This window comes from Sinocyclocheilus grahami, unplaced genomic scaffold, assembly GCF_001515645.1.
Source record: "Sinocyclocheilus grahami isolate Dianchi unplaced genomic scaffold, SAMN03320097.WGS_v1.1 scaffold134.1, whole genome shotgun sequence".
Lineage (NCBI taxonomy): Eukaryota > Metazoa > Chordata > Actinopteri > Cypriniformes > Cyprinidae > Sinocyclocheilus > Sinocyclocheilus grahami.
This window is the reverse complement of record NW_015505313.1, coordinates 39,630-54,962: the sequence shown is the minus strand read 5'-3', so window position 1 is coordinate 54,962 and position 15,333 is coordinate 39,630. Positions and strand designations below refer to the sequence as shown.

General features: G+C 37.5%; 1 protein-coding gene across 1 annotated transcript in view; it reads left to right on the top strand.

Moving 5' to 3' along the window:
* Positions 1 to 1,912: 1,912 nt before the first annotated feature.
* LOC107590924 (protein-cysteine N-palmitoyltransferase HHAT-like) overlaps positions 1,913 to 15,333 on the top strand; it is a 19,948-nt gene continuing 6,527 nt past the window's right edge. Inside the window, exons 1-8 of the mRNA XM_016279888.1 lie at positions 1,913 to 1,982; positions 2,549 to 2,674; positions 5,632 to 5,699; positions 5,889 to 6,002; positions 6,081 to 6,275; positions 9,277 to 9,534; positions 9,618 to 9,780; positions 12,531 to 12,681. Coding sequence (XP_016135374.1) covers positions 2,560 to 2,674; positions 5,632 to 5,699; positions 5,889 to 6,002; positions 6,081 to 6,275; positions 9,277 to 9,534; positions 9,618 to 9,780; positions 12,531 to 12,681 — 1,064 coding nt within the window. The 5' untranslated portion in view covers positions 1,913 to 1,982; positions 2,549 to 2,559. The remainder of the gene's footprint in view (positions 1,983 to 2,548; positions 2,675 to 5,631; positions 5,700 to 5,888; positions 6,003 to 6,080; positions 6,276 to 9,276; positions 9,535 to 9,617; positions 9,781 to 12,530; positions 12,682 to 15,333) is intronic.

Below are 15,333 nucleotides of genomic sequence, written 5' to 3'. Positions count from 1 at the left end.
TCAATGGTTTCAGATTAAGACGCGTAAATGTGGTTCTGTTTACATATTCTGTGTGAAAATTAATCGTTTCAAAGCAGCCTCATATGTTGCATATTATCACGTCTTTCTGTCGCATGGTAAAGTGATTAATTTATAATGAAGTTTGCATTAAACGGTTTCACCTTTCGGTTTCTAAAACTGGATCATAAATGCGACACGCTCTGGATGTTGTTCTCAACTACCCCAAACTATTGCTGCCCCCTAGTGGAGGAGGGGCAGTTCGGATAGATAGATAGATAGATAAATAGATATCTGGAACCCTCTCCTGGATCAAAACGCAGCCCATGAATTGGTAGTGTAATGCAGTGTTTCCCAACCGGGATGCCACAGGGGTGCCCTGTAAAAAATCCTTTTTTAATTTTTTTTATATATATATTTTTAATGCTAAAATGTTCAAAAAAGCATCTATTATATAATATCCATTTCTGATGTCGCCAATAATTAGAGATGCACCGAAATTTCGGCTGCCGAACATTAGTTCACCGCTCAGGATTCACTTTCAGTTGATGTGATGCTCTGCGTATTATCCGCTCTATGCGTGTGCGCTCCGCTCCTATACCGTTCATGTGAATCGGAACAGCAAAGTCCCAGGAAACATCTATGTAATACAGTATTGTTTCTGTCTGCAATAGCCCTACTGTGTTGTAACATGGTGTGGTAAACGGGCAACTCTGGTAACGCTGCCCTCTCATTCATGGATCTGCTAACCGCTATGTTATGCTAGCTTGTTCTGATAATAATAGCTTTCTAGGACTAAACATTATTTGGATTAAAAAAAAAAAAGTTAAATATCTTAACCCTACTGTTAGACCTACCTGAAAAACTAAAAAGCAATTTATTTAATTCGAAGGCCTGTCTTATTTTTTATTTGTGCTATCATTATTAATTTCTTTATTTGTTCTTATTTTATTACTGACTGCTTACTTGTCATTTTTTATTCAATTCAAAGTTTGAAATCAAGCTATCTCGTGCAACTGCACCAAAATTACCCCACTGTAAAATTAAAAAAAACACTGAGTGAGCAAAAATGTGAGAGATAGCTAGTTATAACGGTAATTAAATAATGTTTACATATGTATAAAAGCCTACATTAAAATCTGTCATATAAATAGGTATTTTCATTATAAATTAGCCTACTGATTGCCACCATTGATGGACAATTTTTTTATAATATTAAAAATATCTGTATGACATTATATTCTGCAGTTCTTCCCTGTTGTACCGAATATCTATACTTTTCAAAGGATCATGTCGAAGTTAGAAATTCAAATATTGTGACAAAGTTAATTTTGTAGGGTGCCACAAGTTTTTAAAAATTTCCAAAGGGTGCCGCGACTAAAAAAAGGTTGGGAAACACTGGTCTAATGTGCTGCCCTCTCTGTCTCTCTCTCTGTGTGTGTGGGGGGGGGGGATAAGCTGCATTGCACCATAGGCATAGACTTTAGTTCCCTACACACACCTTCAGGAAGTCTCTGTTCTTTTGGGCCTCTCAGCAGAATGTGCTGCCCTGTGGCAGAGTACTGAGAGAAAACGATGATGTGTATTTAAAGGTGTGTTATTTATTGGTTTCCCCTTTTCATCGGTAAATAATTATCATACTGTGGGTGTTTTGTTTACATTTGTTCCTAACCTAAGATAACCTTTTCTGAACTAGTTATACACTGCATTGTACTGAGGCATTGTTCATTAAAGCCAAAACAACGGCCTTCCAGCGTAACGAGAAGTTAAGGTATTTGTGATCAATTATAAAGCTACACTTTACCGTAATTTGCCGCAAAATGCCTGCCAAAAGTAACTAAGGCACTCATGGGGTTAAAATACTGTGATAGGACGTAGTGGTCGGGTTAGCCAATCAGGTTGTAGAGGTGTGGCAACTCTCGGAAGCATAGGGCGGAGCTTCGCGGCAGTGTTTGGCTGGCACGAGAGTTTTTCTGTTGGTTTATGTGAGTAACTGAAACAAATATGCAAATATTATAGTGCGGGAATTGTTGCAATATGATAATGCAATGAGGAAGCTTGTGTAAAAAAAATAATAATTTCATATGTTTAAAGATGTGAATGACTGTTTGAGCAAATAAAAAAAATCTTGCACTTCACATCCCGATTGAACTATTGAAATTGATTGCCATGAAAACAGACCACAATCTCCTTGATACATACATATATATGTATACGTAATCAAGTATTTTGTAGAATGCGTTGTGAAATGGTGATAAAGTAATTTATAAAACGTATTTATTGTGTTTTATTCGTATTACAGAGAATGACATATCTTTGAAATGTTAATAATCTGTAAGTTTGAATATGCATGATTGTTATCTATGAAACAGCTTTGGTAATATCCTCTGAAATACAGTTTAAGCTTACCTTTAGACCAGTTTCTTTACTTATGCTGCTTAATTTTGGAAATCAAGTTATGTGCAGAACAGGAACGCTCCAAATGTAGTGACAACTGACCCATTGCAGGTTTGAAGACTAACCAATTAGTGTGTATCTTCTTAACCTGCAGGTTCAGCTTTCATGACTCTGCAATGGGAGCTGGTATCTCTACCTCGATGGGAGATGACGGCATACTGGTTTCTCTCCTTCTCCTCCCATCTCTATTCTTTCTACCAGTTGCGCAGGTTTTCTAAAGGTGAGCTGTCGTCTGCCCAGAACAAAATGCAATTCTCCAGTTTACCAAAAAAAAGGATCTCAGGAATCTTAGATCTCAGCAATGGTTCAGTGGCACAATATTTAATTATCAAAGGAAAATAGATTCAAATCCCAGACCTAATGTATAATTAAAAGAAAAAGCCAAACAAAATTGCAACAGAACAAGATCCATATTGCATAAGCATTAGACAACTACCACCCCACAAATTTGTCAGCTAGACATAAACAAAACATATGGATTGCTATTAAATGAATATACCTGTTGAATAATTTATTTAGATGAAATTATCCAAAATTAATATAAAATCATTTTTGCTGCATTTTTACGGCTTTTTTTTTTGTTTTACTTTATAATGTGTCCGTTTGAAAAGGGCTGCTGTGGTGTGTGTGTGGGGGGAGAAATGCTTGTTCCTGTCGTGTTAACTGCTGACTCTAAGGGTTCTGAAAAGGGTGTGCTGTCATTTTGAGGGACGATGGGATCTCAGGTCAGCAAAAGACACCACACAGCACCCATTTTATCTCTTTCAACAAAACATGTCAGTCAAAAAAGTGCAAAAATAAAGCTTCAAAATAGGGCGTCTCTTCATGCACAGAGAAAACAGTGCATAAATAATAACATGGGTGAAATTGCTGATACATTTAAACCTAAATATTTTAGCTATCAGACAAACGGCATTTTTAAAGAACACCATCTAGCTGACTTTGTTACATTGCCTCAGAGAAATCATTTTGAATAAAGTTGAACTGAATACTTAAGATTTTAAGCAAAACATTAACTTTATATGTTTGTGAATAATACATTTAAGAAAATCAGTCAGTCAGTGTTCTTAAACATTATTCACAGGTTCTACAAGGTTTATTTTTATCTTAAATATTGCATTTTGTGTCTTATAGCTTGGCTAGGTCCAACATTTGAAGACACTTTAAACACCACTAATCACATTGCCTTTGAAGTGAATCAATATACAAAATATGACTCCAGGTCAGTGTCACTTAAACGGGTCATATGATGCTACTAAAAAGAACATTATTTTGTGTTTTTGGTGTAATGAAATGTGTTTATGCAGTTTAAGGTTAAAAAAACACATTATTTTCCATATAATGTACATTGTTGTTGCTCCTCTATGCCCCGCCTTTCTGAAACGCGTCGATTTTTACAAAGCTCATCGGTCTGAAAAGCAAGGTGTGCTCTGATTGGCCAGCTATCCAGTGCGTTGTGATTGGCCGAATGCCTCAAGCGTGTGACGGAAATGTTACGCCCCTTACCATACTGTGATGCCGTGTCCTAGCCGGCGTGATGACACAAAACCAATAAAACCCATTACAAACGAGGCATTTGTTGCATCCAGTGGGGACATAATTACGGATTATAATGACTTATACTGTCTTTTTACACGTTGCGTTGCGTATCGCGCTGCGTAAACATAAAACCATGTCTGCATTTGTGATCGGAGAAACAACAAACAAGCCTACTCTACACTGCTCAAAACTCGCGTTTGAATCATCAGTGGCAAATTATTTAAATATAAAAAACGTTCTTACAGGCTGTGAGTCAGAAGCGCCAGACTGTCCTTGCAAAGTTGGAACTGCCCAACTTTATAGAAGCGTAAATAGAATTCCTCCATAAAATGCGCAGCACAAATCTGATATTTGGGTTGAACTGTTCTGGAACAGTGTTGTAAATACAACTTAACCACTGATTTCTTAGTTGTGTCCTCTTTTGGAAGGCCAAACAAAGTAGTTTCACTTTCACAACGAAACACACAGCGACTCCACAATATGGCAGCGGCGGAAACAGCAAGAATTAAAGTTACACCTTCTTTTTTTGCATGAACATTTGGGTGGCGTTATGCAAATCTTCCCACGTCGTGACGTAGACATGTGGGGGCGTGTTAGAACGAGCCGTTTTAGGTAGGCGTGGTTGACTCTTAACTTTTATAAAGAATATCTCTTTGGATTTGAGACTTTAGTCTTTGCAAGTTTACAGATCTTCTTTATGCACCAAGAGCTTGTAACACTCCAAAGAGAAAGGAAAAATTGAAATTGCATCATATGACCCCTTTAAGATCTATATCATAGCAAACATGCCCATGAGAAGACTTTTTGCAATCTATGTGTCCCCTGACAGTGCAACCAACAGATGGCACTGTGGTCTTACTTCTATTTCCATGTACACTTTCATCTCCAGAAAAATTGTGCGTGTTTATGATAGTGTGAATGGATCCATGCCTGCCAGTGCACCCTGCAGGAAAACCGTCTGTCGAGGTGATGAGAGGTCTGTCCTAAGAAACTGGATGAAGAAAGAGATGTAGGGAGAGCGGGATGGAGAGAGAGAGGGGTGGGGTGGAGAAAACAATACCAAACTGACACTGCATTGCAGGGGAGAAAGAAGAGAGTTAATGCATGTGTGCAGAGAATATGCAAGAGATCTTATCCTTCATCTAAAACTTCCAACTACAAGATCCAATTTTTTAGAATTTTTTTTCATCCGTTTTGCAACACGTGCCTCGAAGAGGATTTGAAGGGATGGTTCACCTAAAAATAAAAATGTTCTTTCAAACCTGTATGACTTAATTTCTTCTGTGGGGAAACCAAGGAGAGGTTTAGCAGAATGGTAGAGCTGTATTCACTCTGACTTTAAGAGGTCACTTTTATTGTAGTAACAACTTGGATGTTCTGCTAAACTTTCCCTTGAAAACAATACAAGTTTGGAATGACAAAACATTACTTTTTGGGTGAACTATCTCTTTATAAGAAGCTGTGCTTTGAAACTTTCACATCCTGTAGAATCCATATTTTAAGAGTGGAGAATGAAGTGGATGTTGAATAAATACAAACACAATTCTGAATCTAGTTAGCCAAAATAGTCCTGTGTGTGGACTTTGTATACCTCCTGAATAGTATGTGAGAAATGTGTTTCCTGTGTGTGATTGACAGAGCATGAGGTCAGCCTGGACAGAGAGGTGCAGCTGGAGAAAGGATACCTTATATGGGGATTCAAGAAGGTGAGAGAACACATGGTAATTATATTAGTGACTTTAATCAGGGTGACACATTTGGCTGATGCACCCCACCAAGCCCAATTTCCTGTTTCCCACTCAATCATCAAGTTCCTTTTATACAGACATGCAAAACAGACACACTTTATGTGTATATGCATTTGTATACATGTGTTTTATGTCTGTCTGTTTTAGGACCCTACAGATTTCGAGTGGAGTTTTTGGAATGAGTGGGCGTGGCAATCTCTTTTGTGGTCTTTGATTGGCCACGCTGTGCTGTCCAGATTGGCAGATAATTTTTTGCCTCGGGTAAATTTAATTCAGAACAAATGAACTCATCTAATGTTTGCATGTTTCATCATTTTTTCTTGTGCATTTGTGTTACAGTTCCGACTGGCAGTCATAACGGTGTATGGCTTCCTCTCAGCTGGTTGGCTTCTTGGAGTGCGGGGTGTGACTGTCTTGATGCTGCATCTGAGCATCTCATTGGTGGTTGCTCAGCTACGTAGCCCCAGCCTCTCATGGTTTTGCTCCCTCTTGCTGCTCTCCACACTCAATGTCACTGCCCTCCAGGATTTACAGGTGTGTGCTGTAAACCATGTATGTGAGGCACCAAATTTTCTCCTCCTCTAAAGCTGCTAAAAAGTGTCCAATTTAAAGGGTTTGTTGACCCAAAAATTAAAGACTGTCCTCATTTACTCACTTTCGTGTAGTTCCAAGTCGTTATGGCTTTTTTTCTCTCTTTCTTGGAACACAAAAGGAGGAATTTTAATGATGTGCTGGTTGCTTTTTTTCCATGAAACTATCAAGAACAATGGCTAGATCTTTCAAGCTTCAAAAAAGGATGCAAAACCACATAAAAGTCATAATAAATGACTTGTGTGCCATACTCAATATTCATGGGGGAAATAGCAATGCCTGATTTTAACAAATTTTTCTTTTAAATCAAAACTTTTCAGTCAGTTGCTTAATTTCAGGTTCTATTCAGTAGTGTTTGTGCGCCACACTCAGCGCTAGTTTTAAGTTTTAGCAATTTTGTTGTTACTAAAATACTAAAAACAATTTTTAGTAGTTTTCCGTTTTTAGTTAATAATTACAAAACAGGTTGATTTTTGGTTGGAAAAAACATTCTAAATGCTTCATGCACAAATCGAACTGAATCATTCAACTCACTTAAGTTAAAATCTCCATGGAGTTTAAGATTATTAGTAAATGACTTCAGTTTTGGTCTATTTCTCACACAAATCTGTTGTATGGCTTCAGACGACTTGAAATATAGAACATGAATCACATGCTGCAGTTTTATGTTGCTTTTGTGCCCTTTATTGAACATTTAAAACTTAAGTTCCCATTTGTTGTAACTGCATGTAAAAGAGTGACCAACACGGTCTTCAAAATTTCTCTTTTTGTGTTCCACAAAAAAGTAAGTCATACAGTTTTGGACCTTTATATCAATAAGTAAATGATTACATAATTATTGTATTTGGTCGAACTACCTGTATCTCTTTCAAGCTATCTGTATTGATGGGGTGAGGTGTGAGGGATTTGTCCGGTTCAGGATCAGGATCAGGAGTCTGTGCTGTCTCCAGGGCTCTCGGAGCACATCTGCAGAGCTCCGCAGAGAGAATGGAGATGAGACTGAAACAAGCCTGCATTAAATGTCACCATTCTCTTCACACAAACACAGTGGCGTACACTCTCAAACAGTCTCCCAAGCAAACATTCAAAGTCAAACATTTGCATGCACAACAGTGCTTGTGTATTTCCTTTTTCCTCACACAATAGATGTTATAACAGCACAACAAAAAGAGCCAGCTGGCTCCCAGAAGGTCTTGTTTTTTGTTTGTTTGTTTATCTGCTTAGTCACTTGACACAGTGAATGATAGATTGACAGCTGTCATTAGATATCTGACTGAAGGGGAAAGCAACGAGATCAACAAGCTCGTGCCGATGGAGAGGAGGAAAGAGACGGAGGGAATATCGATCTGAGTGACAAATGAGTTCCCTCTTTGCCTGGAGTTTCTCCTTGATTAATTATGACACGGGCCCAAAGCTTCCCCTCTTAATTAAACCTTCATTTAATTATTATTTATTACTCAGAAGCAGTCATTAACATACCCATCTGAGGAACAAACAACTGTAATTTAATCTATTGTGATCTTTATTCGCTTTTTAATGATCTCTTTTTTCAGTACATCTCTGTTTACCTCAGTTACTTATGAGCTGTGAAAAACCATCAGGAAGACAGCAATACCCATGTAGCCACCACAGAGATCGCCATAATGACATACAAAGAAAAAGCAGCATCAGCCAGCGACTAATTTCAGAACGCTGCCCTGTCATTTAGTGTAATTTAGAGCTGGTTATAGCTTTATTTTTGAGTGGCGATAATGAGTTTTTGAAAGTGGCTACTGCTGTGTCTCCTGGCTAGATGCCAGCTGTCATCTTCTGAGCATGCCCAGTAGATCATATTAGTTTAGTTTCGCCACAGAGGATCAGTGGATGCTGGTCTGAGGTGGAGTATTCTGGAAAGCTGTGGTTTACAGCGGTTGTTCATTCCTTACACAGTAGCTTTGTAAACATTAGTCGGTCTAATATTATGGAGATGTTATTGCCCTCTTTATGAAATACAAAGGTGACTAATTAGACACGTTTGGATGCTTAAGTTACACTTAAAATCTCAGAGTGACATTGTATTGTATACAATATATCAAACTAAGTTTTAACCGGTCCCAAGCTGGATCTTTTAAGCTTTATAAAGTATGCAAAACCACTGTAAAAGAATCATAAAACTGCCGTATGACTCGTTCATCATACTCCACATTAATGAGGGAATCAGCAATACCTGACTTGAATGAATTGTTCTTTTGAGTCAAATCTTTTTCAAATCTTTATAAGTTGATTCAAGTGATATTTTAGTATTGTTTATGTACTATTACAGTATTTATAAATATCTTAAATGAGCCCAACTAGGCTTCATTTTGAAGAATATGTGCATCGTTTTATAATTTCTAACAAGCTTGAAGAGTATGCCTATAATAGAGTGTAAAAAAATCCATGCAGCAGTTTTACAGGTGAAGTGTGTCCTTGCTGTCTCACTGATGGCATTTCCCACCAAAATTGGAAAAATAATGACTGTTTTGAAACATACAGAGCCCATAAAATAAGTTTTAATCCTGAATATAGTAAATAAATTTTTATTTGGGGGTTTTGGCAGGTAGTTATTGAGGGAACGGCATCTGAATACATCAGGCCACTCTTTCTTCCGTTTTTGTCATCAGGCTGCACAGTTGTCCTTTCTGCCTGTGATTTTCTTTTTCTATGAATTTTGTAGATTGGTGTCCTGCTTCACCAGTTCTGATAAGATTGATAAAGATTGATAAAAAGATTAATAATAAAATATTAATAATTATTAAATAAAAAAGAACAACAAAACAAGGTCTTCCTGCTGCTACCACAGAGGCATGTACACCCAATAGCACCAATTTACTAATTATACTTTTATTTCAGGGCCACTGATGTGTGGTTCCTGATTAGGTTGTTAATTTAATTGTTTTTTCCCTCTGTTTTTATTTGTCTCTAGCGTGGTTGGTACACTTCTGAAGACCAGTACTACCTCTTGCTCTTTAGTACAGCCGTTTGTAGCTTGCGCTGCATTAGCTTTAGTCTGGAGCTGTGCTGGCACCCCCTGCAGGCCGGAGGACCAAACCACTGCACCCATCTAGAGGAAAAAAGACTGAAGACTCTGATTTTTCAGTTCTACAAGCTCACTGCCTACTGTTTCTATCACCCCCTGTTTTACAATGGACCCATTGTGACCTACAGAGACTTCAGTGAACGGGTAGATGAAAATGAGATTCATAAAAGGCTGTAGGGTCTGGCTTTATCCAGATGTACTGTGAATGTCTTTCTCTGTCTCTGCAGATAGAGAGGCCGGTGTGTAAAGTCTCTGTGGTGTATGTGTTGAGTGGAATACTGCGTGTGTGTGTCTGGTGGTGTTTAGCCGAATTCATGATCCACTTCATGTACATGCACGCCATCCAGAGCAACGAAACCTACCTGGAGATGCTGCCGCCCTGGGCGCTGGGTAAGTTTGTGACTGCATATGAATTCATGGACTTTCATAGTATATATTGAATTTGATGAAGAATGTCATAACAGACTTTAGGGATGCAAGTGTGCATTTCCAGACATACTACATCTGCCATGTTGGCATTGTTCATTTGAAGTCTTTTTACGTATGATGTGCTAAATAAATACGATATGTGACCCTTGGTCCACAAAAGCAGTCTTAAGTCGCTGGGGTATATTTGTAGCAATAGCCAAAAAAACATTGTATGGGTCAAAATTATCGATTTTTCTTTTATGCCAAAAATCATTAGGATATTAAGTTAAGATCATGTTCCATGGAGATATTTTGTAAATTTCCTACTGTAAATATATCAGAACTTAATTTTTGATTGGCAATATGCATTGCTAAGGACAAGATTAAAGGCGATTTTCTCAATATTTTGATTTTTTTGCACCCTCAGATTCCAGATTTTCAAATAGTTGTATCTCGGCCAATTATTGTCCTATCATAACAAACCAACATCAATGTAAAGCTTATTTATTCAGCTTTCAGATGATATATAAATCTCAATTTTAAAAAATTGACCCTTATGACTGGTTTTGTGGTCCAGGGTCACATATGTTCAAAAGCTTGGGGTTGGTAAGATTTTTTTGTGATGTTTTGAAAGAAGTCTCTTAGGTTGTATTTATTTGATGAAAAATACAGTAGAAACTGCAATTGTGAAGTATTATTATAACTTAAAAATAACTGTTTCCTTTTTTAATATATTTTAAAATGCAATTTATTTCTGTGATGACAACGCTGAATTTTCAACAGCCATTACTACAGTCTGAAGTGTCACATGTTCCTTCAAAAAATATTCTAATATGCTTATTTAGTGCTTGAGAAAAAATTATAATTATTATCAGATCAGTGTAGAAAAAGTTGTACTGCTTAATATTTTTGTGGAAACTGATACATTTTTTCAGGATTTTTTGATGAATAGAAAGAACAGCGTTTATTTAAAATTAGTGCTGTCAAATCGATTAATCACATCCAAAATAAAAGTTTGTTTAAATAATATGTGTGTTATGTTTATATATATATATATATATATATATATATATATATATATATATATTTAATCGACTCGATAGAACTATTTACATATATGCATACATTAATATATTTTTTTTTTGTAGTATCTTTTTTTTTTATCTTTGGAGAATTAAAATATTGATTTCTTAAAAAAAATTTAACTTACTGACCTCAAAAGTTTAAACAGTAGAGTATCCCTTAGTAACAACTTTCTACTTGTAGTGCTTACACTCGAAAATAACAACCCTTTTCAAATCCAATGGCTCCTTCCCTCCCGCAGTCTTATAGGATAAGTGTCCAGAATTTCATGTAGTACATGATATGAGATCTGCTGTATCATGAGTTTTTCAACATCTTACTTTTTTGACATACTGCTGTTTGCATGCTGTGAAGCAGGGAAGTATGAATATTTGTACTCAGTGAGTAGTTTTTATCCAAATGATGTCTTTCAGAATGGATACAGTCTGTCATGGTATAACTGGTGTTATTTTGGGTGCTAACGTGTTTATTACATTATTATGTAGCGAATCAGCTCATGGGAAATATGAATAATTAACCATAACTAGTTATAATTAACTATTCATATTTTAGATCCACTGTAGATATTTAGCTGACCACTCAGGGTCAACCGTCTTGTCAACTCTAAGAACGTTAATTTCCTGGTTAAAGGAAATAACTTTCTTACTGTACAATTCTATAAGTTTGTAACGTAAATCTGCATGATTATTGACTCCGGTTATGAGTAAACAATGAACACGTCAAGTGTGATACAAGTAAGGTTTTATTAACTACACAAACACTTAAACTAGTCTAACATACTACATAAACACATTAAGCTGGTCTAACAGACACATACACACACACACACATACAGTTGGTATAGGAAAGGGTTAAAGTTTAGCACTAAAGAAAGAGACATAAGGAATGACATTTATGGATTTATGGAGCATATTCAGCAGATCTAAAACCTGAGGGAAAACAGTTTTTATCCAAATGATGTCTTTCAGAATGGATACAGTCTGTCATGGTATAACTTATATATTGTGTGTTGGAGTGTTCCAGACGCTACAATTATCTTGCACAGATGTTCACAACGAAAACCCACACACTCTCACAGTTTCAGCCGTGTGCAGCATCTTAACTTCCACACTTACTGTCTATTGATTTGTAGAAGCTGCTGATTTGTGCTGCCTTTGATTCAAAAACACAGACTCTGCAAGAGAGAGCGGTGTAGAGAGGGTCTATACAGCAAGAACATCAAGTCATTATCGCCACTTTGTACCTGTTTTGTACAGAAAGGGCTTGCAGAAATTCTGTCCTATTTTTTTTTACAGGCTTTTAGCTCTGTACCAGTGGGATATGGGAAAGACAGATGCTGTTCTCAGTTTTCACTGACACAGAAAGAGAGAAGCGAAGAGGGAGAGATGACTAGAGAGGATGAGAATGATCGAACTAAATTATGAAACCGTTCGGAATAAAACTGAAATCTGATATAAATCATCAAATCTGTGGTTCTTCTCAGCCAGAATGGGATGAAGGGACGAAATGAGCTTCACATACACTGCATGGCCAAAACTGTGGCACCTGATGTGGCCAAACAGCTCTGTCATTTCAGATGTTTAAAGGGCAAATGTCTATGTGAGATCAAACACTTGGTCATCTGACCACTCTCTCTTTTTCACCTGCAGGTGGTTTGGCTCTTGCGTTGGTCCAGTTTTTTTACATAAAGTATCTAGTCTTGTTTGGAGCGGTGTCTCTGCTTGTCAGACTGGATGGACTGGAGCCGCCAAAGTTACCACGCTGTGTCAGCATCGTGTACAGCTTCACTGGGATGTGGAGGTAAATAAGCACACACTTCTTCATAGAGCTGGACTGGAATGATTTTGAAGCGATTCAGTCATCTCCTGCAGTATATCTGTGTACCAGCAGGGTGCAGAGCTGCACTGCATTCACTATAATTGATTTAAGCCATGAAACGATTGGCACAATGGTATAAGACTCACTTACACCCATCTACAAGCACATTACAGCAGCATAACAAGATCCATGCTTTGTTTAATGTCACAAACATCTTGCCTCAAACGTATGGAATTGAGTGTTCGACTTCTCTGATGGAGTTTAGCGCTCTGATGTCTCATGAGATGATGTAGAACAGGCTCATACACGCAGGCTTCCTCCTAGACGATTGGATTTTACACTAAAGCTTGAAAGCTTGTTGAAGATATGCAGCATTTCAACTTCAGTAGTCTGAAATGGTCTCCTTGACAACCAACACCAATCTGGAAACAGAAGTGTTTTAGATTTTCTGATATTTTTTGTCTGTTTTTTCATCACACTCTTTAAACTTGGTAAAATACATGCACTACTACTGATTTATTGCCTTACTTTAATAAATCCATAGTGTCATGTGCAAAAGACTCAACTCTAGTTAAATAATAATAATAATTACTGAAATACTGTTCAAATGTTTGGGGTCAATAAGGTTTTTTATTGTTGAATGCTGCACCAAGGCTGCATTTATTTGTTCAAAAATACAGTAAAAACATTTAATATTGTGAAACATTACTATGATTTAAAATAACTGTTTTCTGTTCGAATATATATTTAAAAAAAAAAAATTATCCTTGTGATGGCGAAGCTGAATTTTCAGCAGTCATTACTCCAGTCTTCAGTTTCACATGATCCTTCAGAAATCATTTTAATATGCTGATTTGCTGCTCAAAAACATTTTTTATGGAAACCATGATACTTTTTGCGGTGTACTTTTGATAATTTTAATGCATCCTTGTGGAATAATATAATTAATTTCTTTTAAAAAAGAATTTTACTGACCCCAAACTTTTGATTGTTAGATTGTTTAAAGGGGTCATATGATGCTGCTAAAAAGAACATTATTTTGTGTATTTGGTGTAATGAAATGTGTTTATGCAGTTTAAGGTTTAAACATTATTTTCCACATACTGTACATTATTGTTTCTCCTCTATGCCCCGAGTTTCTGAAACGTGTCGATTTTTACAAAGCTCATCGGTCTGAAAAGCGAGGTGTGCTCTGATTGGCCAGCTATCCAGTGCATTGTGATTGGCGGAATAATATAATTAATTTCTTTAAAAAAAGAATTTTACTGACCCCAAACTTTTGATTGTTAGATTGTTTAAAGGGGTCATATGACGTTGCTAAAAAGAACATTATTTTGTGTATTTGGTGTAATGAAATGTGTTTATGCAGTTTAAGGTTTAAACATTATTTTCCACATACTGTACATTATTGTTTCTCCTCTATGCCCCGAGTTTCTGAAACGTGTCGATTTTTACAAAGCTCATCGGTCTGAAAAGCGAGGTGTGCTCTGATTGGCCAGCTATCCAGTGCATTGTGATTGGCCGAATACCTCAAGCATGTGACGGAAATGTTACGCCCCTTACCATACTGTGATGCCGTGTCCCGAAGCGACGAGACAAAAACATGAAAACCCATTATAAACAAGGCATTTGTTGCATCCAGTGGGGACATAATTATGGATTATAATGACTTATAATGTCTTTTTATGCATTGCGTTGCATCTTGCCGCGTAAACATAAAACCATGTCTGCATTTGTGATCAGAGAAATGACAAAAAACAAGTGCTACTCTACACTGCCCAAAAAACTCATGTTTGAATCATCAGTGGCAAATTCCTTAAATATAAAAAACGTTCTTACAGTCTGTGACTCAGAACAGCCGGCATTGTAGTCTACTCTACCAGGATCAGGAAACAGTCCTCCATAAAATGCGCTGGACACATCTGAATATTTGGGTTGAAGTGTTCTGGAACAGTGTTGTAAATACAACTTAACCACTGATTTCTAGTCGTGTCCTCTTTTGGAAGGCCAAACAAAGTAGTTTCGCTTTCACAACGAAACACATCGTCACACGCGGCGGCGGCGGCTAGAGTGAGGAACTGCCGGCGGGCTGAATGAGAGGAGGCCGGTGAGCTTGAGAACGGGTTAACCCATCGTCATGCAGAATGAGTGACACTATCTTCTGTTTCCTGTGTGACCGTGCATGTAGATCTGCGCTGCAGACAGCTGCTGAAGCTCTGAGAGCCGGAAAGTTTAAGCACCAGTGTGTGTGTCTGATTGGTGTTGAAGGTGATGGAGTTTAGAGTGTGATAAATGAGAGCTGTAAGGAAACAGACGTATGCCGGAGACTTTAGCAGGACCTGCTGTAAGACCCCGTCTGACTTCAATCCCACACAGAGAGACAGAGCTCAGCCCCTCTGGACCCGATGAAGCACAAACACACTCAGCATAGCCTCAACACACTCACACACACACTGATATACTTCGAAACCCCGCTCACATGCTCATCTCTGTGTTTAATGGCTCAGAACTGCCGGATGCAACATACCAGGTGGAGACAGTACCCCATACTGCAGGACAGCAAAGTCTCTGATTACAGTGCAAATGTCCTGCAGGGAGCGAATGAGATTGAGAACAACAGAGAGAGAGAGAGAG